Below are 24,372 nucleotides of genomic sequence, written 5' to 3' on the forward strand. Positions count from 1 at the left end.
GGCTTATGTCTGTTTGGGAGAAGTGAATGCCCAAAATAGTATTTAAGTATTACAGTATTACTATTGCATGTACATAATAAACCTTTCCCACTGTACATCCTGGCAGGAGCCTTGCAACCAAATCTACAGTTTTGCAAGTCCTTGTGGAAATGAGTATGTACAGTATAGTAATTCCACCATTAAACCAAACCTACATCCAAGACAGAGAGGACCAAGCTCTTTTTATTGTGAAACATAACAATAAAAAGAAATAAAACCAATTAGAGACTGCTGAAATAGAACTATTTACTAAAAAATAGCAAGACCAGAAACTTAATCATGAAGAATAATCTTCATTTCAAGCAAGTTGATCTTAAGAGGCAACATATTGCTTGCCACTTCACATACCCTGTTTGGGTAAATTGTCTCTCATGTCACCTACAAGTATGGTGATTATTTTAATACTAATTTTATCCAAAGCCACAATAGAAGACCTAATGGGTAGAAAATTATTAGTAAACCAGATGTACAACATAATATGACAGATAATTGTCATATCACATTCATGGAGGCCCTATTGAGTCTTATTTTAGTTTGTATGGATAACTGAACCCTTGTTCATGTCAATGCTCCTGTGATTAACGTTTCAATATAATTCCTCTGCCTTTTCAGTAATGTTTGAGAATTTGGAAATTGATACTCTCAAGCCCATCAGTCTTAAGTCTATCTCTTTATGTGCTGAACTCTGAGCATTCCCATAATGTCTATTGCACTGGAACTTAGGCTTTTACAGCTAACAATCTTAACCATCTAAAAGGAAAGAAGTGTATCATGTAAAATTTCAACATCAGTGAAATCCACAGTTTTCATGAGGAAAAGAGCTGGGCTGATTGAGAGATAGCCAGCGTAAGTGTAGTAAAATGGAAGCAGACACAACAGCTATTTTCGACCTACAATAATTGCTCTAGGCAATAAGTTTTCGGAGCCTAGCCTGATTGTAACTTGTGAGCATCTGTATTCTCCCAATTCTATGCACTGTCATTCTTATATCAGGGGAGGTTCTTTACATGATGTTATCTCCAACTTTGATTCAACTCAGCTCTTTCAAAACATTACAGATTTCTTTTTACTGTGAGGATTAATTCAGGCACTGCTCTCAAAATATGGTAATTGTCTCAAAATAAAGTAATTGAAACCATGTTTCACCATCATTTGCTCAGCTTTATTGTATATTCCAGAAGTGTATGTATTTATAGGAAAGACGTGGCACAGTATTAAGGTATTCTACTTGCAGTTCCCACAAACAAGTGTAAAAAGATATGAAACATGAAATATCTGCAAATGATCTGTTGGTGTTCCATCCACATTAAGTTTTGACAGTGCCCTTTAGCTAAAAGTCTTAATACCATAAAAGATTACACACACAAACAAATTACCTGGTAGTAACCAAAGAGCAGTTCTTCTTGGGGCAGGGAGAGTAAAGAAAAGCAATACTGTATATCAGTTTTCCATCTGTATTCCTACATAATGGAATTCCTAAAATGACAAACATCCAATGAAGTTACCATGTTTTCTTAAGTACAATTACCGTAAGTAGTTTCACCAAATCATTGATTCAAATCGATTAATCCCCGAAGGCTGACCTGAAAGATTTGTTCCCTAATGAAAGACAACCCAGTTGAATGTGTTAATGAATACTGTATGTATAACAAAATAGAAAGATTGCTAATGAAATGGAAAGAAGTAAGATAATGCAACTCAATTCAGGGGCTAATGGAGGCTACTAGACCTTTTGTTCTCAATATTTTCTCTACATTCTTTACAAAGGAGAATAAAGTCTTATTCATATGCATATTATGAAAAACAGCAATAAATGTGCAAGAATAAACTTACTTCTCCAGTTGTCTGGTGTTGAAGTTCTTGCGGAACAAACACTGGAGCAGCAGTAAGACCCAGGATGTGGGACTGGTAAGAAAAACAGTGCATCAAAATATTTTCAAAGTTGTAATGAAAGTAAAAATACTATGCCTATTCTGATAACAGATATCCATATTGGAAGTTGTTACAATGACACTTCACAGAATTAGGTCAGTCAACAAATCTGGAGCTTTTTGTAATTAGAAATACATATGTAGCCACTAGAAAAACCAATGACAGAATACCAAGTAAATCTTAATAGGTGCTAGATAAGCTATTTCATATTAACATTACCCTGATGGAAAACTTGGTCAGTAAAATAAATTCATAAAAGACAGTTATTTCATAATTAAAATTAAATTGTAAAATATAAAGGTGATGTAATCAAAAGGTGTCATATACATCTAGGTTGTCAGGGCTGTACATTTTTGCCAAATGGAGATTTAGTATTTAACCATTAAGGGAAAGATACCCTCATTTGAGTAGCAATAACAGGCTTTGGTTGGTGGACGGATTCACTCATGGTGAACGCCAATATTATGGGCCATAGATTTTGGGGGGAATCGGGTGGGAAAGAAGTTGCATGTTTCCGGGATGGAATTGCAGTGATAGGTTGCTGGTACTACCAACAACATTTTCCTAGTTTTAGTAGCAGGAACATTATGCTTAAACAATGTAGATTTTTGTGTAATGGAGGTCAAACATTCATAAATAAGATAGTGTTGACAGAATGTCACTGTACAGTCAATAGTTTCTTGTTTACTTAAAATCCTTTGGGAGGGCTCGTGACTAGCTTGCAATTTTAAGTCCTTTTTTTCACCTAAGCCTCTCATATTCTCATTTACTGTATTCCCTTGTCTTAATCCTTACCAACATACATTCCCATCTTTGAATTTTGGATGCTCCAAATACACTCCTTCCACTTCTAGCTCATTATCCAAGCCACTCCTCTCCTCACAATTACATCCATATATTTTCACTTATCATACTTGGCACTAAAGCATAGTTACAAGTGCATTTTTTCACATAATTATGGATATAGCATTCTCATACAAAAACCATGTATTTGCCACAGTCAAGGCAATTCTCACAAATACTCATCACCTCTTACTCCAGGAACTCCATACCAGTCAAAAGTGCCATCTATTCCTCTGTCATTTACATTTAAAACACCTTGCTTATCCGCTCTCCCATACAGTATTTTCCAATCCCAATCAGATACAGATTTGGATCTCTTTATTATCATTGGAACCTTTTGACACTATTGAATTATCTTTTGGCAATGGCTCGTCTGTGCTTAAGGTTGGCTTAATCTACACTTGGCAAAACTCTGACAAAAGGTTCCAAGGAGGAGTCTAGGAGCATCATAACTGCGAAAAATGTTCTCATTTTCAGTTTACTGGTTCAATAAACCATTTCAACAACATTCATATTTCTGGGCTCAGCTCGTGTCGGCCTATGAAAGGATCCTTAATATCATTCTTTCTAGGTAAAATTAATCTAAAATTACCAAAGAAAAACAAAATTAAGAAAATGTCAGTAAAACTGACTCGCTCACTCTTAAAAAGAAGTGTCGGTATGGCAATAGGGGCGAGTGGGAACACTACCACGAGACATTCACCAATTAGACCTTCCAATCAGAATCCCCACAAGAGAGAGCTGATACCAACGGGCGATGCGGCCGCTACTACTACTACTAGAGGACGCCACGGACAGCAGCGCCCCTAGCGTCCATCCTTAATTATTAGCGCCAGCGTTCGTACGCATTTTCTTGCTTGTGCTCTTTTTTCGGGATTTATCTCATCATCCGTCATGGAACGTGCTGCCATCGCAACGGCTAAGTTAAGTGCCTCATAAGTAGTGTTTTACTGTATTTTAGTCTTCCAGGAACCAGTATTTTCCTTCTAATAGGTCATATACGGTTTCCCGGTCGACTCGTGGCGGCTCCATGCTGCCTCGTTAAGAATTCCCGGTCTTCCATACTGGGACTTCTTATACTTATGGGCTTACTATTTCACGTTCATCGTTTTTTACATCGCCTTTTAGCTAGGTTAGCCCCTTTTACCATTTCTCTTAGTTTGGTATTTAGGGCTATTCTGTGTTCTAGCCCAGCATCCCGGCTCTTGCTCTTCATCGGCTATCGCTGGCTCCGAGTAGGCTTCTGTTCCTCGGAACAGTTTGTCTCCTCCTGGGCTTCTTTTTCTTCTACTAAAAGTGTCTTTTCCATCTTTACGATGTAATTTTAGTTCTATTTAGGGTGTTAGGCTAGCCTAGGTGCATGTCCCATGTGTTGGTACAGTCTGGTTCACGGTTATGTTGCTATCGCGGCTTAGGCCACTTGCGGTCACGTGTTCCTTCGCACCTTACCCTTCCCCTTCCCTCCCTCCCAGGTATAGGGAGGGATCTGGGGGACCCCTTGGTTGCCATGACAACCTCAGTTGCCTTCCTCCCTCCCTCTCTGAGGAGGCCAGGGGTTCTCCCCAACGGGGGTATAGGGCGACCACTCATCGGGTACCGAGTCACCGAGCGGGTAGTTGTTGGGACGGGGAGGAGTAGGCCACCACTCTCTCTCCCGCCGTGTTACGCCGAGAACCCTCCCCCCCCCTCCCCAGTTGCTCAGCCACCTTCCCTCTCTGTAACGAACGGAGCCTTCCGCCGCAGCCGGGGCACCTTTGGTTATAGATTACTGGCTCCGCCAGCGGGCGGGGTGGTCATTACTAGTGGTCGATTGCTTGCCTACTATATCCTTACCTTTCTCCCCCGCTACCGGAAGGGAGCTTGCTTCTTACCCGGGCACTCTTCTAGTAGACGGGAGGGGAAAGGTTTGATAATTATTGTTATTTTTAAGGATATACCCTAGTTTTACGATGATTTCTATAATTTTATTTATTTTATATGTATACCATCTCCGCCGTTGTCCATCGTGGTTTCATTTCACCACCACACCTGGTTGGATTCTATCTCTTGTCTCCGGCGAAGCCTTGGACAACCAACCATATTACTACCACACGTATTATGGCGGGGCTCTGGTTTAATCTAACTTTCTCGCTCCGGCACCAGCGGAGCAACTGTTAGGCTGTAAGTGTTCTCCTGATACTTATGTATCTTTCCACTTACAGGCTACCAACTGTCAGGTCCTTGGATGCAACGCGACGTTGTACGACCCCTGCGCCCACGATGAGTGCAGGTCTCACGCTCCGTGTGCCACGCCTTACAACGACATGATCGTCTGGCACCCGGAAGCCTGCGCCATCTGTTACGACCTGGCCAGTCAGCTGGTGGAGGGGGTAAGTCGATTATAGACTTTTTTATCGTTTTACTAACAACACTTAGACATAAGCTTGTTAACCCCGTCCCGCCATTAGAAGCTCATTTCGCCTTCTCTTTCAGGCTGCTGGTGTGAGGGAGGTCGCCCTAGCAACCCTGAAAGCGTGGGTGGGCGGCTTCGGGAAGAACACCGCCAAAGGCCAGCCTTACATTTTAGACAAGAAGCTGGCCGTTCAGATCTTCCCCGGTGGCAAGTCAACAGGGTATGTTGACCCCATATCCGCAGCCCCTCTCATAGCCTCCATCCAGCAGGAGATGCAGCAGTCTTTCGGGGTCGTGGCCACGCAAGAGTCGGTCCCGGACGTCGCAACCTTGGACCTTAATATTGAGCCTATGGCGGTAGGTGCTGAGGATTTGTTGGTTGAGGTAGGTGTGTCGGGTGCCCAAGGTCTTTCCTTGGGCGCTCCTGGATCTTCTCCTGTCCCTTCTTCTACTGCTTCTTTCCAAGGCTTTGTGGGATCTGAGATCCCTACCCGCTCTCCCGCTCTCTCTGTACCCCCAAAGGTGAAGGGACAGAGAGAACCGAAGACCCTGGTTAAGACGACTTCTAAAAAGTCGTCGTCGTCTTCTTCAGCTAAGAAGTCTTCGACTTCCTATGCTGACGCGGTGAGGCTAAGCCGAGCTCTTCATACTCAAAGAGCTCTAGAAGCAAGTCTTCTAAGGAGAAGGCTCGCGCTCCCGCCGAGCCAATGCCTTCTCCGGCCTCCACCGCATCCACTCCGGCAACGCCGGTTGGAGTAGCGGGACCTAGCACCTTTGATCCCACTGCTTTCTCAGCAGTGGTGATGCAACAGGTAGGTGAGATGGTTGGCTCTCAAGTCTCCGCCCTAGGAACAAAGTTCGAGCAGATGTTCGCACAACTGTCGAGCACTCTGTCTCAGTCGGGCCAGTCCATCCAAGATCTCTCTAACAGAGTTAGAGAGAATGAGGACCGAGTAGCTGGGCTCTCTCAGGTCCCTCTTCCAGTCTCCCCAGTAACAAGTGCTGGTATTTTCCAGCTTCCACCATATGAGTCACTACCAGCTTTCTCCATGGAGAACCCATGGAGAGTGGCCGCTTACGCTCCGTTTAAAGATGGTATGATCTCTATCCCGGAGTGTGGAACTCGAAGGATTGAGGACTTCGAGTTTTATCCTCCGGGATTGACGCAGCCTTTCATTGGCTATGCTAGGCTGACCGTAGCGGCGCTTACTAGGGAGGACAAGATCTCCAGGGAGAACGTTCTCTACAGTAGAGATCATGCTCAACGCGAATGGGTTCACTGCCTTGAGGACTGGGAGTGTACCAACACCAAGCTCCAGGCTTTCAAGAGTCCTTTCACTATTTTTGCGACGGAGGAGGAGGCTTCTCTTCCGTTCGCTACAAAAATAGTAGAAACGACTCTTCAAGCAGTCCTCAAGGATGAGCCCATGCCACAGCTAAGGGAAGCAGAGTCTACTTCTCCGCTCTTCCCAGCTTTCGGAGAATTGTGGGAGAACTTGCCAGCCACGTTCACGCTTGGTAAGCTCAAACCGGACTGTGCCATGGACCAGTTCGGCGAAAAGCTCCCAAGGCTGCCTGATTCCCTGATTCAGGCAGAGTTCGACGCTCGAACTAGGTTTGGCAGGTCCCTCAATTCTCTGATTATCACGGAGATGGCTGCTCTCTCGTATGGCACGGAACCTTTGTTTAAGATTTTGGCCAAGTCCCAGCTTCAGACGGTTCAGACGGATGCTTTCGACTTCTTCCAAGCCAGGAGGAATTGCCGAAAGCACGTTCTGCAGGAGTGCACTATTAGGCACGAACCTAATAGACTCCTGGCTTCCAGCATGTGGGGAGCGGATCTCTTCCCAGAGTCCGCTGTAAATGAGGTACACCACGAAAGGCTTGCTAGGCTCAACCAGAGCCTTAGAGCTAGGTGGGGTATCTCATCTAAGAGGAAGCAAGAATCCGTCCCCACTGCTGGTAAGAAACCAAAGAAGTCTGGTAAAAGGTTCCAGCCTTACCAGAAACACCAGCAACAGCAGCAATTCGTTCAGGCCGTCCCGGTTACCCAACAGGGACAACCTTCTACATCAAAGCAGAACCAGCCCATCCTCCTGCTGTCTCCTCAGTCACAACCTTCGACCTCCTACGCACTCTCGCCGGCCTTCAACCCTATGTATGAAGGTCAGGCCTACCTCCCTTTAATAGACAATCGAGAGGTAGGGCGAGAGGCTACTTTCGCCAGCGTGGCGCAGGGAGGGCGACAAGGAGTAAGCAGTTCAGAGGAGGGCGTGGTGGTCAACCCGCCCATCAACAATGAGGCTCCCCAGGTAGGAGGGAGGCTGTTCCTCTTCCGTCACAGGTGGGGGTTCAGCAATTGGGCACAGAGCATAGTGTCCAAGGGATTGGGTTGGAGTTGGATCAAAGATCCCCCTCCAATCAAATCATTCCGCCAAGTACCATCAAAGGAATTGACAGATTATGTGGAGGAACTCCTTCAGAAAGGAGCTATTGCAAGAGTCAAGCATCTAAAATTTCAAGGGTCGCTTATTCAGCGTGCCAAAGAAAGGCTCAACAAAAAGAAGGGTAATCTTAGACTTGTCAAGGCTAAACTCTTTCATTCGTTGCGACAAGTTCAAGATGCTTACCCTCTCGCAAGTAAGACCTTACTTTCCTCGTGGAGCCGTCACATGCTCCATCGATCTTACAGACGCATACTATCATATCCCTATAGCCAGACACTTCCGCCCATTCCTAGGATTCAGGCTAGGAAATCAGACATTCTCATTCAAAGTGATGCCCTTCGGTCTGAATGTAGCCCCCAGGGTATTCACGAAAATAGCAGAAGTAGTTGTGCAGCAATTGAGAGCTCAGGGAATAATGATAGCAGCATACCTCGACGATTGGTTGATCTGGGCACCAACAGTCGAGGAATGCCTCAAAGCCACCAAAAAGGTAGTTCACTTTCTGGAACATCTGGGGTTCCAGATAAACAAAACGAAATCCAGACTTACTCCGGAGTCTCGTTTTCAGTGGCTAGGAATCCAATGGGATTTGTCTTCCCACAATCTGTCAATTCCAGTGGCCAAACGGAAAGAAATAGCAAAGTCTGTCAGACATTTTCTCAAATGCAAGCAACATCAAGGAGAAGCCAGAAAGAATCCTAGGGTCCCTTCAGTTTGCTTCAGTGACAGATATCCTCCTGAAAGCAAGGCTAAAAGATATAAATCGAGTTTGGCGATCGAGAGCAAACGCCAAATCTCGAGACAAGTTGTCAGTAATTCCACAGATCCTTCGCAATCAACTCCGTCCATGGTCAAAAGTAAAGAACTTAGCCAAGCGGGTACCCCTTCAATATCCCCTTCCAGTGTTAACCATTCACACGGATGCCTCCCTGTCCGGGTGGGGGGGATATTCTCAGTTCAAACAGGTTCAGGGGACTTGGTCAGTTCAATTCCGCCAGCTCCACATAAACGTTCTGGAAGCAATGGCAGTATTTCTTACCTTGAAGAGACTGCTTCCCCGAAAAAGTCTCATCTAAGACTAGTTTTGACAGTGCAGTGGTAGTTCATTGCATCAACAGAGGAGGGTCCAAATCCAAGCATGTGAACCATGTCATGATAGCCATCTTTGCCCTAGCAAACAAACACAAATGGCATCTGTCCGCCACTCACCTGGCGGGGGTAAGAAATGTGATAGCAGACGCTTTGTCCCGGTCAGTCCCTCTGGAATCAGAATGGTCCCTAGACGACGGGTCATTCCGGTGGATATGCCGGAGAGTCCCAGGTCTCCAAGTAGATCTCTTCGCCTCACAAGCGAACCACAAGCTCCCTTGCTATGTGGCCCCCAACCTGGACCCTCTGGCTTATGCCACGGACGCCCTGTCGTTAGATTGGGATCAGTGGAGGAAAATTTATGCTTTTCCTCCAGTGAATCTCCTCTTGAAAGTCTTGAGCAAGCTGAGGACTTTCAAGGGAATAGTAGCTCTGATTGCTCCAGACTGGCCCAAGAGCAACTGGTATCCTCTGCTTCTGGAATTGGGTCTCCGACCTCAACGGATTCCCAATCCCAAGCTGTCACAATCAGTACAAATGAGGACTGTGTTCGCTTCCTCAGGAATTCTTCAGACCCTAACTTTATGGACTTCATGAAGTTTGCGGCTAATAAAGATGCTAACATTGATCCACAAAACATCCTCTTCCTAGAATCAGATAAGAGAGAGTCAACTATTAGACAATATGACTCAGCTGTTAAAAAATTAGCATCCTTCCTGAAAGAATCAAACACTACAACCATGACAGTTAATTTAGCTATATCCTTTTTCAGATCCTTATTTGAAAAAGGTTTAGCGCTAGCACTATTACTACTCATAAATCGGCTTTGAAGAAGATCTTTCAGTTAGGTTTCCAGATAGATCTGACTGAATCTTATTTTACGTCTATCCCTAAAGCCTGTGCTAGACTTAGACCTTCTCAAAGGCCTACTGCAGTTTCATGGTTCTTAAATGATGTCCTCAAACTAGCATCAGATACTGACAACTCGTCTTGTACATTCATAATGCTTCTTAGAAAGACATTATTCTTATTAAGCCTAGCTTCAGGAGCTAGAATTTCAGAACTGTCGGCTCTATCCAGAGATGCGGGTCATGTGGAATTCCTCCCCTCAGGAGAAGTTCTGCTTGCTCCGGATCGTAGTTTTTTGGCTAAAAATGAGGATCCTCTTGCAAGGTGGGCCCCTTGGAAAGTCATCCCACTTCCGCAAGACCCTTCTCTCTGCCAGTATCAACTTTAAGAGCCTTTCTATCTCGTACATCCTCAAGATCCTCAGGTCCTCTCTTCAGAGAGAAAAAGGTGGTACTTTATCAGTAAAAGGTATTAGACAACAAATCCTTTACTTCATTAAACAAGCCAATCCTGATTCATTTCCAAAAGCACATGACATCAGGGGAGTAGCCACCTCAATTTAATTAAGTACTTCAACATATGAACTTTGAGGATCTTAAAAAGTATACTGGATGGAAATCTCCGACAGTCTTTAAACGTCATTATCTAAAGTCCTTGGAATCTTTAAAATTTTCTGCAGTAGCAGCGGGAAACATTGTTTCTCCTGATACTGTATAGTAGTCGTAGTATAGATCCAGGTCTCCTCTCTACCTACCTCATCCAACATGCCTCACCCTATCGCCATGCTACTCGGATATTCTAGCCTTAGCCGCTGAGATCATATTAGTGGATTGTCCCTTATTTTTTTGCTAGGGACATCCACACTATGTACTGATAATGTACTTCAGTGTACCTACCCTTATTTTTATGCTAGGGTAGGACACAATGTGTTTGTATATTTTGTAAATAAGTTATCTAAGTAAATCCATTTTGTTAAAATTACACTGCATTATTGTAATTTACTATGTTTACTGTAATTTTAAGTACTTTACATTACTAACTTTCTTTTATGTCATTGTTTAAAATAAGTTAGCCTTAAGTACTTAGTTTATATGCTGTAATAACTGATTTACTTATATTATATCCCTCATTTTACAACTGATTTTCATTTGTCCTTTTTTCCCATCTTGTCTGTTTCTCTGGTACTCTTTCATAGGCCGACACGAGCTGGTGCCCATGAAAGGTATTTTGAACGAGGAAAAAATCTATTTCTGGGTGATTGGCTCGTGTCGCTTGCGCGAAATATCCTTTAATCTATTATTTCTAGGGTAAATGTACTAACACATACCAGAGAATAAATAAAATAAAGAAAAAGGTCAGTATGACTGACTCGCTCACCCTCTAGGAGGGTGTCGGTATGAACACTAGGCGAGTGAGACCACTACCACGAGCCAAATGCCAATAGAAATCTCCCACTACAAAACCCTCCAAGAGGGGAGCCGTCCCACAGAGGGAGCAGCTCGTACTACTACTACACCATCCCATGCTTGCGACTGCTGCGCCTCTAGTGGCCATCCTTTTAAAGTTAGCGCCAGGAGCCACACGTGCTAATTTTCTCTCTGTGTTTTTTGTGCCCTTTCGTGGATTTTTACTATAATGGAGCGTGCAGCTATCGCAGCAGCTAAGTTAAGTACTCAGTATTTACGGTTAGCGAGTTTTTTTCCGTCCCCGAGACGGTATTTGCCGTTTTTTAGGTATAGATACGTTCTCGGGGGCTGGAAGCATGGCAGCATGGTCCTGCCGCATGTTGGGTTCGTTCTTGGTCTCCCATACCTAGAACGCCCCTTATTATTTTACGCTCTATTTTGATTATCCGCGTTATTACGTCTACTCAAGTTGTTATACATGTATGTATTTCACCTTTTGTAGGCTTTTTCTATCCAGACCCTAGTTCAGGTTCCTTGTATCGGCCCCTGACTAGCTTTGAGTGGTAGACTTGCCTTCGGGCTAGTCGCACACTCCTGGATTTTTTCTCCTGCTATTTTACCTTCTTTCTTTCATTTTTATTATATATTATATTTTTATGTTTTGTTGTTGTTAGGTTAGTTGGCGTCTGGCTTAGCCTAGGTCCTGGCTCGTAGAGCCTAGTCTACCGTTGATCAGTTCGGTCGCTTCCTCATAGCTTCTCTCTGATCAGTTGGTTTTCGCCCTATGGGCCTATATGCTACCGCTTTTCAGTTCTGGTTGCTTCCCGATAGCTTCTCTCTGATCAGTTGGTTGGCCTAGGCTGGTTACCGTATCTTAGTTTTACCGCCTCGTGGTCACTACGTGATCACGAGTCAGCCAGGCGCCTGCCAGTCCCCCTCCCCCCCTCTCCCGCTCTCCCATAGAGTCGGGCGGGGGTGGGTCGGTCTGTCCTTGCTCGCCCAGCATGCCCGAGCCTGCCTCCCCCCTTCCCCTCCACCGGAGGGGCCTGGGAGTCCGACAGTCCCTGACTGGTTCGACCTCTCCGCTTCTCGGCTCGGCCGGGTGGGGTACGTTGTGGGGGGCTCTGGCACCTTCCCCCCCTCCGTTACTTCCTTGTCGCTCCGGGTTAAGCGCGAGTCTGAACTTATGTCCATCTCGCCCTTCCCTCCTTACTAGAGCTCCTCCCTATCGGAGTCCTGGTATCCAGCGGAAGGGTATATCCACCATAGTTGGACCGGAGCATACAATAGGTCTTTACTAACCGTACCGTATTGCTGAGTTACTACACTCCGCTTCACTGGACCTAGTCCGGTTACTTGCATGTAGGTTTAAGTTATCTTTAAGTTTATCTTAAGTTTCTTAAACCATCCCCACCCCTCCCTTAGTAGTTACCGGATCTCTCCGGGATTATCAGCCATATTCAGGCCATGCAGGGAGGGGTTATGCCCAAATTTTTTCCGAGCTCCGCCACGTAACGGAGTTCTTTTGTCCTTAGTCTGTAAGTGTTACCCCTTTAAGATACTCATGTGTCTTCCCACTTACAGGCCACCAACTGTGAGCATCCGGATGTTCCGCTACACTTCAGGACCCCTGTGGACACGAAGTTTGCCGGTCCCATGCTCCATGCGCGACTCCGCACGGGGACATCCAGGTCTGGTACCATGAGACGTGTACCATATGTTACGATCTGGTGAGCCAGCTTTTGGAAGGCGTAAGTATTTCCATCTCCGCATGCCCCGCTCCGCCTCTTTTACTTCTTAAGTTTTCATCATTACTTTAACTTAAGGCATCTAGTTTAAGTTATATCCTAAGTTTTAGTTTTAAGTGGTTCTTAATTCTAAAATATATCCTCTCTTACAGGCTCCGGCAGTAAGAGATACGGCATTGGCTACCCTGCGGGCCATGGGTCGGAGGTTTTGTTGGCAAGAACGCCGCCAAGGGTCAGCCCTACATTCTGGAGAAGCGTTTAGCTTTGTTAATCTTCCCCGGAGGCAAGGCGACTGGATACGTCGATCCGGTAGAGGCGGACCCCTCTATTGCCTTTATCCAACAACAGCTGGCGGCCTCCTTGACTGAACAAGACCAGGATATCTCCACGGATGTCGCAACCCTGGATATAAATGTTGAAACCTATGGTAGGTATAGACGACCTGTTGGTCGAGGTAAGTAATGCAGGTACCCAAGGGTCCCCCTTGGGAGTGACTGTTTCTTCTACCCCTGCAACTTCACCATCCTTCCCAGGCTTTACCGGTGATGAGTTATATACTCCTCCAGAGGCTTCGGTTAGGCCTAAGATCAAGTCTCATATGACCTTGACTAAGACGTCATCGTCCTCGAAGAAGACGTCCTCGTCTTCTTCTTCGCGTAAGTCTCCGGCTCGTAATCCCGGCTCAGACAGGTCTAAAGGGTCTAGCTCCGGCTCAAAGTCATCAAAGAGTAGCCTAAGGAGAAATCCCGTACCCCGGCAGTATCACCCAGTTCCACTACCTTTGGTGCCTATTCAGAGTCTCCCCTACCACCTCCGCAGCAGCTCCGGCTCTGGACACCAATGCTGGCCTGTTGCAACAGGTGGGCGACTTGGTAGGCTCCCTTAAGACGAGTATGGAACATATGATATTCTCGCCTTCTCGCGGATAGGATAACTTCTCAGGATACTATTATAGCCGGCCTAAGAGAAGCCCCCCTTGCCTCTCCCTCAACCTCTAACACTATGGGATCTCAGCTTCCCCCGTATGACTCGCTGCCCGCTTTCTCCATGAACAATCCTTGGAGAGTAGCGTCATATGCTCCCTTCCAAGATGGTCTCATCTCCATACCGGAGTTTGGAACTCGAAGAATAGAGGACTTCGAGTTCTACCCGGAAGGCCTACAGCCTCCCTTCATAGGCTACGCTAGGCTCACGCCTTCGGCTATGGTTAGAGATGACAGGGTACCAAAGGAGACAGTCCTCTATTCTCGGGACCAGGCCCAACGAGAATGGCTTAGATGTCTAGACGACATGGACTGTTCGAATACCAAGATCCAACCATTCAAAAGTCCCTTTACCATTTTCACGATGGATGAAGGTACCCGCTCCCTTTCCTTACCAAGATAGCGAGGGTTTCGACCATCTCAGCAGCTCAGAAAGGGGAACCCATGCCTCAGCTGAAAGAAGCAGACCCCACTTCTCCGTTGCTCCCGTCAATTGGAGAATTATGGGAGGAACTTGCCTAACACTTTCACAGCTGGCAAACTCAAACCTGACTGTGCTATGGAGCAGTTTGGTGAAAAGCTGCCCAGGCTCCCGGATAGTCTTATTCAAGCGGAGTTTGACTCGAAAACAAGACTAGCCAGGTCAATCAACCTGATGGCTATGTCTGAGTAGCAACCATGGCTTATGGTTCAGAACCAATTTTTAAGCTTATGACCAAGCCCTGACTCAAACGGTGCAGTCAGACATGTTCGAGTTTGCCACTGCTAGAACAAATTGCAGGAAGCATGTATTGCTTGAGGCAAACCATTCGGCATGAACCGAATAGGTTACTTTCTTCTAACATCTGGGCGCAGATCTCTTCCCAGAGGCTATGGTAAAGGAAGTACAAGCAGAGGCTACGAGGTTGAACCAAAGCCTTAAGGACCGTTGGGGTCTTATGGCTAGGAGAAGGCAAGACTTGACACCAAAAGGTAAGGGACAAAGGAAGCCTAGACGTTTCCAACCTTACCAAAAGAAGCAGCCGCGCTTCCCTCAACAAGTTCCTACAGTGCCGTTAGTGCAGACAGCTCAGCCATCCACGTCTAAAAAAGGCCAATCACAGCCTATTTATGTGATATCCCCTCAGCCTCAACCCTCCACCTCATACGCCATCTCTCCAGCTTACAATCCAGCCTTCGAGAGTCAAGCTTCTCAGAAGTATGACCGCTCGAACAAGGGAGGCAGAGGTAAGCGGTCCTTTCGTGGGAGAGGATCGGGAGGTCCTTCAATAGGGGAAAGCACTTCAGAGGAGGTCGAGGGGGTTACCAGAACCAATGAGGAACTTCAGGTAGGAGGGAGGCTGTTTCACTTTCGCCACCGGTGGAACTTCAGCCAGTGGGCTCAGAGCATAGTGTCAAAAGGGCTGGTTGGAGCTGGTTGACGAACCACCTCCAGCCAGACCTTTCCGTCAACTTCCTTCCAAGGAATTGACAGAGTACGCAGAGGACCTCCTTCAGAAAGGAGCTATAGTCAAAGTCAAGAGATTAAAATTTCAAGGTCGCTTGTTCAGCGTCCCAAGAAAGGCTCAAACAAAAGAAGGGTAATCTTAGACTTGTCCCGCTTAAACTTAGCCATCCGCTGCGACAAGTTCAAGATGCTCACGATCTCACAGGTGCGGACCTTACTTCCCCGTGGGGCCGTCACCACCTCTATCGATCTTACAGACGCCTACTATCATATCCCTATTGCAAGACACTTCCGTCCGTATCTGGGATTCAAGATAGGAGACCAGACGTTCTCCTTCAAGGTAGTCCCGTTCGGGCTCAACGTGGCACCCAGGGTGTTCACGAAGCTAGCGGAAGTAGTAGTGCAAACAGCTCAGAGCTCAAGGGATTATGGTAGTAGCGTATCTCGACGATTGGTTGATCTGGGCCCCATCAGTCGAAGAATGCAACAAGGCCACACTGAAAGTGATCAATTCCTGAATATCTAGGATTCAAGATAAAACAGATCCAAGTCCGACTCACCCAGAGTCAAACTTTCAGTGGCTAGCATTCAATGGAATCTATCCTCACACACTCTGTCGATTCCATCCACCAAAAGGAAAGAAATAGCGAAGTCAGTCAAGCAATTTCTAAGTCAACAAATAGCATCGAGGAGAGCTCAGGAAAGAATCCTCGGCTCTCTCCAGTTTGCTTCAGTAACGAACATCTTAATGAAAGCCAAACTGAAAGATCTAACCAGGATCTGGCGCTCTCGAGCAAATGTCAGGTCCAGGGACAAGCTATCCTCAGTACCTCTGATTCTAAAGAACCGGCTTCGGCCGTGGGCAAAAGTCAAGAATCTGTCAGTGTCAGTCCCTCTTCAGTTCCCTCCACCAGGGATTACCATCCACACAGACGCGTCCTTAAGCGGCTGGGGAGGGTACTCCCAGGTCAAAAAGGTGCAAGGAATTTGGTCACCCGAGTTCCGTCAGTTCCATATAAACGTACTGGAGGCAATGGCAGTCTTCTTGACTCTGAAAGATTACGCCCACCAAGGTAACTCCCACATAAAGCTAGTCTTGGACAGCGCAGTGGTATAGTACATTGCATAAACAGAGGAGGCTCCAAGTCACGTCATCTAAATCACGTCATGATAGCCATCTTCTCCCTGGCAGACAAATTCAGTTGGCATCTTTCCTCCACCCACATAGCTGGGGTAAGAAACGTCATAGCAGACGCCCTATCCCGATCAGTACCCCTAGAGTCGGAATGGTCTCTAGACGAGAGTTCGTTCCGGCCAATGATCCTTCAAAGAGTCCCAGGGCTACAGGTGGATCTCTTCGCATCACAAGCGAACCACAAACTACCGTGTTATGTAGCCCCCAACCTGGACCCTCTGGCTTACGCCACGGACGCCTGGCTCTGGACTGGAACAACTGGGAGAAGATTTACGAGTTCGTTCCCTCCAGTGAATCTCCTTATGAAGGTCTTAGACAAACTCTCAGGACATTCAGGGGTCAAGTGGCTCTAGTAGCCCCAGACTGGCCGAAGAGCAATTGGTACCCCCTGATCCTGGAACTGGGTCTTCGTCCCCTTCGGATCCCCAGTCCCAAGCTCTCCCAGTCAGTACAAACGAAGACTGTGTTCGCTTCCTCAGGGATTCTCAAAACCCTAACTTTATGGATTTCATGAGTTTGCGCAAAAAGAGATGCGAATATTGACCCTCAGAATATTCTTTCCTGGATCCGATATAAAAGGGATTCAACTTTGAGGCAGTATGATGCTGCCGTCAAAAAGTTAGCAATCTTCCTGAGAGAGTCAGATATCAGAATCATGACAGTTAATTCTGCTATATCCTTTTTCAGATCTTTATTTGAAAAGGGTTTAGCAGCTAGCACGATTACGACAAACAAGTCAGCATTGAAAAAGATATTTCAATTTGGATTTAACATAGACTTGACAGATACCTATTTCTCGTCTATTCCTAAAGCATGTGCTAGACTTAGGCCCTCTGTCAGGCCTACGTCAGTTTCATGGTTCTTAAACGATGTTTTCTAAAACTGGCTTCGAAACCGATAATGACACATGCTCGTTTATGATGCTCCTAAGAAAAACTCTGTTTTTATTAAGCCTAGCTTCAGGAGCAAGAATTTCAGAACTGTCGGCTTGATCCAGAGATCCGGATCATATTCAATTCCTTCCCACAGGGAAGTGCTACTTTCTCCGGAACGTAGCTTTTTAGCAAAGAATGAAGATCCTTTGATGAGGTGGGAACCTTGGAAGGTACTACCCCTTCCACAAGATGTTTCCCTTTGTCCGGTTTTCAACCTTACGAGCCTTTCTATCCAGGACCTCCTCTTCCTCATCGGGGCCCCTCTTTGAGGAGGGAAAAAGGTGGTACTTTATCCACTAAAGGCATCAGGCAACAAATCCTGTACTTTATCAAACAAGCCAATCCTGACTCCTTCCAAAGCACATGATGTCAGGGCAGTAGCCACCTCAATTAATTACTTTCCAACATATGAATTTTGGCATGATTTAAAGAAGTATACCGGATGGAAATCGCCGACAGTGTTCAAACGTCACTACCTTAAGTCCTTGGAAGCTCTGAAATTTCCAGCAGTAGCAGCGGGTAACATAGTTTCCCCTGACTCTAGCAGATTATAGTAGAAAGATTCAGTCCTCCTTTCTACCTGCCTCACCCAACAGATTCGTCTATTCCTGCCTTGTTCATTACATTTACCTTGTGTCTTAGCTGCTCTATTGATTGTATAGTGCCCCTTTTGTCTGGTTAGGGACACTAACATCTGATTACCATACTGATCTCATAGATGTTATCCCTTATTTTTATGCTAGGGGATACATCATAACGCAATGGTTACGGGTTTTGTATATTAAGTCATATACATTCCTAAGATATTTTATTTATCATTCCATTGATCAAATATTTGATGTAAATTTATACTAATTGCTATTTCTATTTTTGATACATGTGTTACACAGATTTATTTATTGTGATAGGTAATCATACCTATTTGTACCTTTATGTAAATTCCTATATTATTAACATAATTAGATCTAAGGGTAATAATTTAAGCATATTATGATTTTGTTTTACTGTGTACTTGTATCTTGTTAGCAATTATATCCATTCTTTTATTTTGTATCTTTTATTTGAGACCTATTTTGTTTTATTATATCTTATTTACTTTGTTTACAATCTTGTGCTGTTTCTCTGTACGATTTCGCGCAAGCGACACGAGCTGAGCCCAAAAAGGATTTTGACGTAAGGAAAAATCTATTTCTGGGCGATTGGCTCGTGTCGCCAGCGAAATACCCCCCCTACCCATCCCTTCGCTCAAGATTGTCTGCTAACTTCAGGATGGCCACTAGAGGCGCAGCAGTCGCAAGGCATGGGTATTTGGCTTATGTAGTAGTAGTACGAGCTGTCCCTCCCTCTTGGGACGGCTCCCCTCTTGGAGGGTTTTGTAGTGGGAGATTTCTATTGGCATTTGGCTCGTGGTAGTGGTCTCACTCGCCTAGTGTTTCATACCGACACCCTCCTAGAGGGTGAGCGAGTCAGTCATACTGACCTTTTCTTTATTTTATTTATTCTCTGGTATGTGTTAGTACATTTACCCTAGAAATAATAGATTAAAGGATATTTCGCTGGCGACACGAGCCAATCGCCCAGAAATAGATTTTTCCTTACGTCAAAATCCTTTTTCTGGGTGATTGGCTCGTGTCGCCCTATGAAACCCACCCTGTATTGATTGCCCCCCCCCCCTGCAGGAGAAGATGTTCTTAGATTAAGGATGACCGCTAGGGGCGCTGCTGTCCGTGGCGTCCTCTAGTAGTAGTAGTAGCGGCCGCATCGCCCGTTGGTATCAGCTCTCTCTTGTGGGGATTCTGATTGGAAGGTCTAATTGGTGAATGTCTCGTGGTAGTGTTCCCACTCGCCCCTATTGCCATACCGACACTTCTTTTTAAGAGTGAGCGAGTCAGTTTTACTGACATTTTCTTAATTTTGTTTTTCTCTGGTAATTTTAGATTAATTTTACCTAGAAAGAATGATATTAAGGATCCTTTCATAGGGCGACACGAGCCAATCACCCAGAAATAGATTTTTCCTTCGTCAAAATCCCTTTTTTGACTGGGCATATTATGGGATTTCAATTACCTACTCTACATTAGCACTAGAATAGTACAAGGTAATTACCATATATATTTATATATTATTATGAAATGATTTGTTCTCAACCCAATCAATCAGCATGCCCCAAAGAGTTATCAGGCAAGCAGTGTCTATCTTGAAAACCTTTGGAAACTGCTCATTGCAATTACAATACATAAATGGTATGCAGATTGTCAGTTAATCATGAACAAGAAAATATTTTATGAGTCTACACTCGATTCAACTTTTTTATTGTTAAATGTGGTTATCAGGCTATAATTCACAGGTGCTAGTCAGTAGAAGCTTCACTACACATCTGTTACTTTGGTAGTCTGGCCAGTCTTATTTTCAATAAGTATGTGACAGTACAAGTAAAACCGTACACAATGCATGTCAGTGTGATTTTTGGTACCAAGTGTCTCAAGCCTGAAAATAATTTGATGTGTGCGTTAGGGAAATTTAGCATTTTACTTTTGCTGAATTGGCATACCTAGAGATATTGCAGTCCGGAAAATAATTTTCTTATTCCACTTACTTCATTATGCCTTGCTCGTGAAGTCACATTTCTTGGACTAGGATGCTGGACACCCTGAGCACCAGCAGCACGGCGAACTTGGGGCATCATGATTAGAGGTTCCCTGTCAAGGACATAGACACAAGTATGTATATGGCATAAAAGAAAATGTACGTAATTGTTTAATCAAACATCACAATGGTGACAGGTCCACAATAATATTGCATGTCAAGTATAAAGTCTTTAATAGATAATAAAAGCTTTTCAAACCTTATACTAGGTTCATCTTCAGTCAAGTGAACATTATGACTAAAAACCTGTTGAAGTAAATTTCTGAACAGGACCATTCCACAATGATGAACGCAGATGGAGGAAGTGCTCAACAGCTCGATTAGGTAATTCCGTTGTTGATGTTCGAATTCCTGTTTGCTATTCTGCTGGAACGTCTTGTGGGCTGTGATGATGCTGCATGGTGTTCCCTTGGCGGCGCGCTTACAACGTGCTGTAATCCATCTGAGGAAGGAAAGCAGAAGAGGGGGCTGTTGGAGAAACAGAGCTTGTCTTAAAATTAAAATTTTTTACAAAGTTTTTAAGAATGTAAAAGTTGACTAATGGGTCTTCCCCAACAAAAGCTTCTCCCAAGTTTATGGCGGCGCCTTCCACTAGTCTTCTTGTTTGGACATTGTTATTTTTAAAAATTATGTTAGATCCATCCCAATTCGGTCTATGGTTGTTCTTAAAAGCTTGGGAGACTATTGCATTGTTCTGTGCATGAAGTGCATAGCGCGTTTGTGTTTTTTTTCCCTTTTTAATCAGGCCGGTAGTCCTTTCTTTTCCCCCCCCCACATTTTCCCCAAAATATTTTTCCTTACAGTCATGACAAGGGATCTCGTAAACACCCAGAATTATATTATTCTTATCGTTATTGTTGTTTCTGATTAGTTTATGGCTAATCATGTTTGGGTATTTGAAAACTATTTTAGTGTCTTTCTGGCTATTGTTAGCATAGTTACATAATTTGTCGAGGTTGGGATTAAAAGGGAGGGGTAAGAATCTGTTGGGTTTTTCCTTGGGGTTGTTAACAAGACGATAAAATGCTTTCTTAGCTCGTGAAATGGCTTTGTCAATAAAATGATCAGGGTATCTAAGTCCTCTGAAGGTGGATCGTATGTGCTGAATTTCTCCATCAACAAACTCCGGGTCGCATATTTTAAACACACGTAGGGTAAAGTTCATTACTACATTGCTCTTAATGTTATTGGCATGGAGTGAATAAAAATGTATGTCACTTTCTGAGTTGGTTGTTTTGCAATACAGAGAATTTAAAGTTATGATTATTGTGATCTCTAATGACTAATACGTCCAAAAAGGGTAGCTTGTAATCTACTCTCTCTATTGTGAATTTTATGGAGGGGAGAATACTGTTGGCTATTTCTAATACGTAGTCTGTTTAAGTTCTGATCGTTTCTTCAGATGATAACGAATATGTCATCTACGTTGTCATCCGAAGAAATGATCAGAACTTAAACAGACTATTAGAAATAGCCAGCAGTATTCTTCCCTCCATAAAATTCACAATAGAGAGAGAAGTAGATTACAAGCTACCATTTTTGGACATATTAGTCATTAGAGATCACAATAATCATAAATTTAAATTCCCTGTGTATTGCAAAACAACCAACTCAGAAAGTTACATACATTTTTATTCATTCCATGCCAATAACATTAAGGGCAATGGAGTAATGAACTTTACCCTACGTGCGTTTAAAATATGCGACCCGGAGTTTGTCGATGGAGAAATTCAGCACATACGATCAACCTTCAAAGGACTAAGATACCCTGATCATTTTATTGACAAAGCCATTTCACGAGCTAAGAAAGCATTTTATCGTCTTGTTAACAACCCCAAGGAAAAACCCAACAGATTCTTACCCCTCCCTTTTAATCCCAACCTCGACAAATTATGTAACTATGCTAACAATAGCCAGAAAGACACTAAAATAGTTTTCAAATACCCAAACACAATTAGCCATAAACTAATTAGAAACAACAATAACGATAAGAAGAATATCATTCCGGGTGTTTACGAGATCCCCTGTCATGACTGCAAGGGAAAAAAATATATTTTGGGGAAAGTGGAAGAGGACTACCGACCTGATTAGGGGAACACAAATGCGCATATGCACTTCATCCACAGAACAATGCAATAGTCTCCCAAGCTTTTAAGAACAACCATAGACCGAATTGGGATGGATCTAACATAATTTTTAAAAATAACAATGTCCAAACAAGAAGGCTAGTGGAAGGCACCGCCATAAACTTGGGAAAGCTTTTTATGGTAACAAGTCATTTGTTGGGGAAGACCCATTAGTCAACTTTTACATTCTTAAAAACTTTGTTAAAAATTTTAATTTAAAGACAAGCTCTGTTTTTCCTTTGCCTGTTGCTGCCCCTCCTTCTTCTCTTCTTCCTCAGATGGATTACAGCACGGGGGACGTGACATGGGAACACCATGCAGCATCATCACAGCCCACAAGACATTCCAGCAGAATAGCAAACAGGAAATTGAACATCAACAACGGAATTACCTAGTTGGGCTGTTAAGCGCTTCCTCCATCTGTGTTCGTCACTGTGGAATGATCCTGTTCAGAAGTTTACTTTGATAGATTTTTAAAGTCATAATGTTCACTTGACTGAAGATGAACCTAGTATAAGGTTTGAAAGCTTTTATTATCTATTAAAGACTTTATACTTCACATGCGATATTATTTTGGACCTGCAACCATTGTCATCATTTTTGACACTGAAAATTGTGCCCAAAACATCACAATTATATGAATTACATTATTTTATAATCAAATTGATGGCCAACAATCTGATAATTAAGAAGAATGTACGCCAGGAAATATTCTTCACAATCTACTGAAAGCAAATTCAGTGGACTATTTTCAAATAATGTCTATTATAAAGGAATTTGATGTAAGGTTTCAAGATATATTTAAGGCTTGCAATTGAAAATATGTTGAATTTCAAGTATAAATTTTATGGAAATCATGTAAAAGTTTACCTCATAGATTTTGAACTGAAAATCAATATTTTATTGATTAACATTTTCATTTGTTAGATCGTGCTACTTCACTTTTCATCTTGAATATGCTCAAATGAATTCAAAAGCAGACAAAAACGGGGGTAACAATCATAAAATTGTTATTTATTACTTACATAAAAATTTTTTCATAAAGAAAATAATTACAGTACGTATACGTACACTAATCAGCACATCAATACATACCCTGTAGGCGAGAGGTGAGGGATCAGAGAAGGCTGGTTGTGACCAGCACTAACCATGGAGCGTGCAAGGGCTTTGCGCTGCTGGTACTCTTCTCTGTTTTTGACAGGTTTTGCCCAGGTCACTTCCAAGTCACATCCATGGACAAGTCTCCCTAAGACAGAGATGGTTCAGCATTTTTCCAAATGTAGTACCAAAGGCAGTATTACAGTTGAAAAATCAAAATCAGCTTTAAGGAAAATCAGTTCAAGAAAAGATCAGATCAGTACGTACTGTATTACAATTATAAAACACTAATTTTGAGTTACTATAAAAATTCATTATACATAAGCCTATGTGTATTTTTGTGTCTGCACGAACATCAATGTAAATATAGAATACCCAGAAAAAAAAGGTATTTATTTCAGCAAGACTTCTCCATGCCAGTGAAGTCTTTAGAAAACTCTAACTACATATTGTACATATTGCTACATATGTTATATGCTTTGGTTATGCTATGAAGTCAATACTTCAAAATAGAGAAGCTATTGTTTTCCCTCTAGAACTCACTACATATACCCATTTTTCTTGCATTTGAAGCCTATCACCTACTTTTACATCAAGATTTAACTTCTATTTCTTGGGGGGGTGGGCTTTTAGTCTCTGACAAACATTCAGTTGCGAGCCAAGGGAGCCTTTGCATCAATAAAGGAGAAAATTGTTCTTCTACTATTTACCATAATCAAAATATTGTTTGTAATTCGGAAATTACACGAATTAATATTTTGGTATTAGTTATTTAATTTTCCCTCGTTATTTAAGTCTTACTTGTTTATGACTATATTACTGATTACGTACTTATAAAATGTGATTCCTCTTGTTATACTTTTTACAATTTATAAAATGTGATTCCTCTTGTTATACTTTTTACAATAACTTTTCTACCTCTTCTATGTACTATACCACATTTCTCACCCATTTCATTCTTCTCATGACACATTTACCACAGAAGTAGTTCACTCCCAACAACTTTCACCCTTTTCATGATATTCAACACTTATATTAATTTTCATAGCAGAGATTTGGCTATAAAATCTCTTCATACATTCACACCTTGGCTTCCATAGGCACAAGTCTCTTCCCAATCTTTAGCACACACACTGCTACTTTCCTTCCTTCACCTGATCTGTAAAACCTCTTTTCTCACCCTGCCACCATCTGTTAT

General features: G+C 43.4%; 3 protein-coding genes across 6 annotated transcripts in view; 2 read left to right on the forward strand and 1 right to left on the reverse strand.

Moving 5' to 3' along the window:
* Positions 1–24,372, forward strand: part of LOC135216140 (DNA fragmentation factor subunit beta-like) — a 259,118-nt gene that overhangs the window by 169,528 nt on the left and 65,218 nt on the right. The gene's annotated exons all lie outside the window — the stretch shown is intronic.
* Positions 1–24,372, reverse strand: part of LOC135216139 (probable RNA-binding protein 46) — a 115,446-nt gene that overhangs the window by 32,880 nt on the left and 58,194 nt on the right. For both annotated transcript variants that reach the window (XM_064251224.1, XM_064251223.1), the window contains exons 3-5: positions 23,172–23,322; positions 19,901–20,003; positions 1,873–1,944 (exon numbers count right to left, since the gene is read on the reverse strand). In XM_064251224.1, coding sequence (XP_064107294.1) covers positions 1,873–1,944; positions 19,901–20,003; positions 23,172–23,322 — 326 coding nt within the window. The remainder of the gene's footprint in view (positions 1–1,872; positions 1,945–19,900; positions 20,004–23,171; positions 23,323–24,372) is intronic.
* On the forward strand, positions 4,489–10,809 carry LOC135216220 (uncharacterized). The gene is made up of 3 exons (XM_064251353.1): positions 4,489–5,183; positions 5,287–5,826; positions 10,786–10,809. The coding sequence occupies exons 1-3, from the start codon at positions 5,118–5,120 to the stop codon at positions 10,807–10,809; spliced, it is 630 nt and encodes a 209-aa protein (XP_064107423.1). The 5' UTR covers positions 4,489–5,117.

The sequence above is a fragment of the Macrobrachium nipponense genome, chromosome 6 (assembly GCF_015104395.2).
Source record: "Macrobrachium nipponense isolate FS-2020 chromosome 6, ASM1510439v2, whole genome shotgun sequence".
In the NCBI taxonomy this organism is placed as follows: domain Eukaryota; kingdom Metazoa; phylum Arthropoda; class Malacostraca; order Decapoda; family Palaemonidae; genus Macrobrachium; species Macrobrachium nipponense.

Excerpts from the sequence above, each read along its gene's own strand:
- LOC135216220 (XM_064251353.1), top strand. The coding sequence starts at position 5,118 with ATGATCGTCTGGCACCCGGAAGCCTGCGCCATCTGTTACGACCTGGCC. Across the intron at positions 5,184-5,286 it reads CCAGTCAGCTGGTGGAGGGG|GCTGCTGGTGTGAGGGAGGT; the intron begins GTAAGTCGATTA and ends CTTCTCTTTCAG. Across the intron at positions 5,827-10,785 it reads CTTCGACTTCCTATGCTGAC|GCCGACACGAGCTGGTGCCC; the intron begins GCGGTGAGGCTA and ends ACTCTTTCATAG.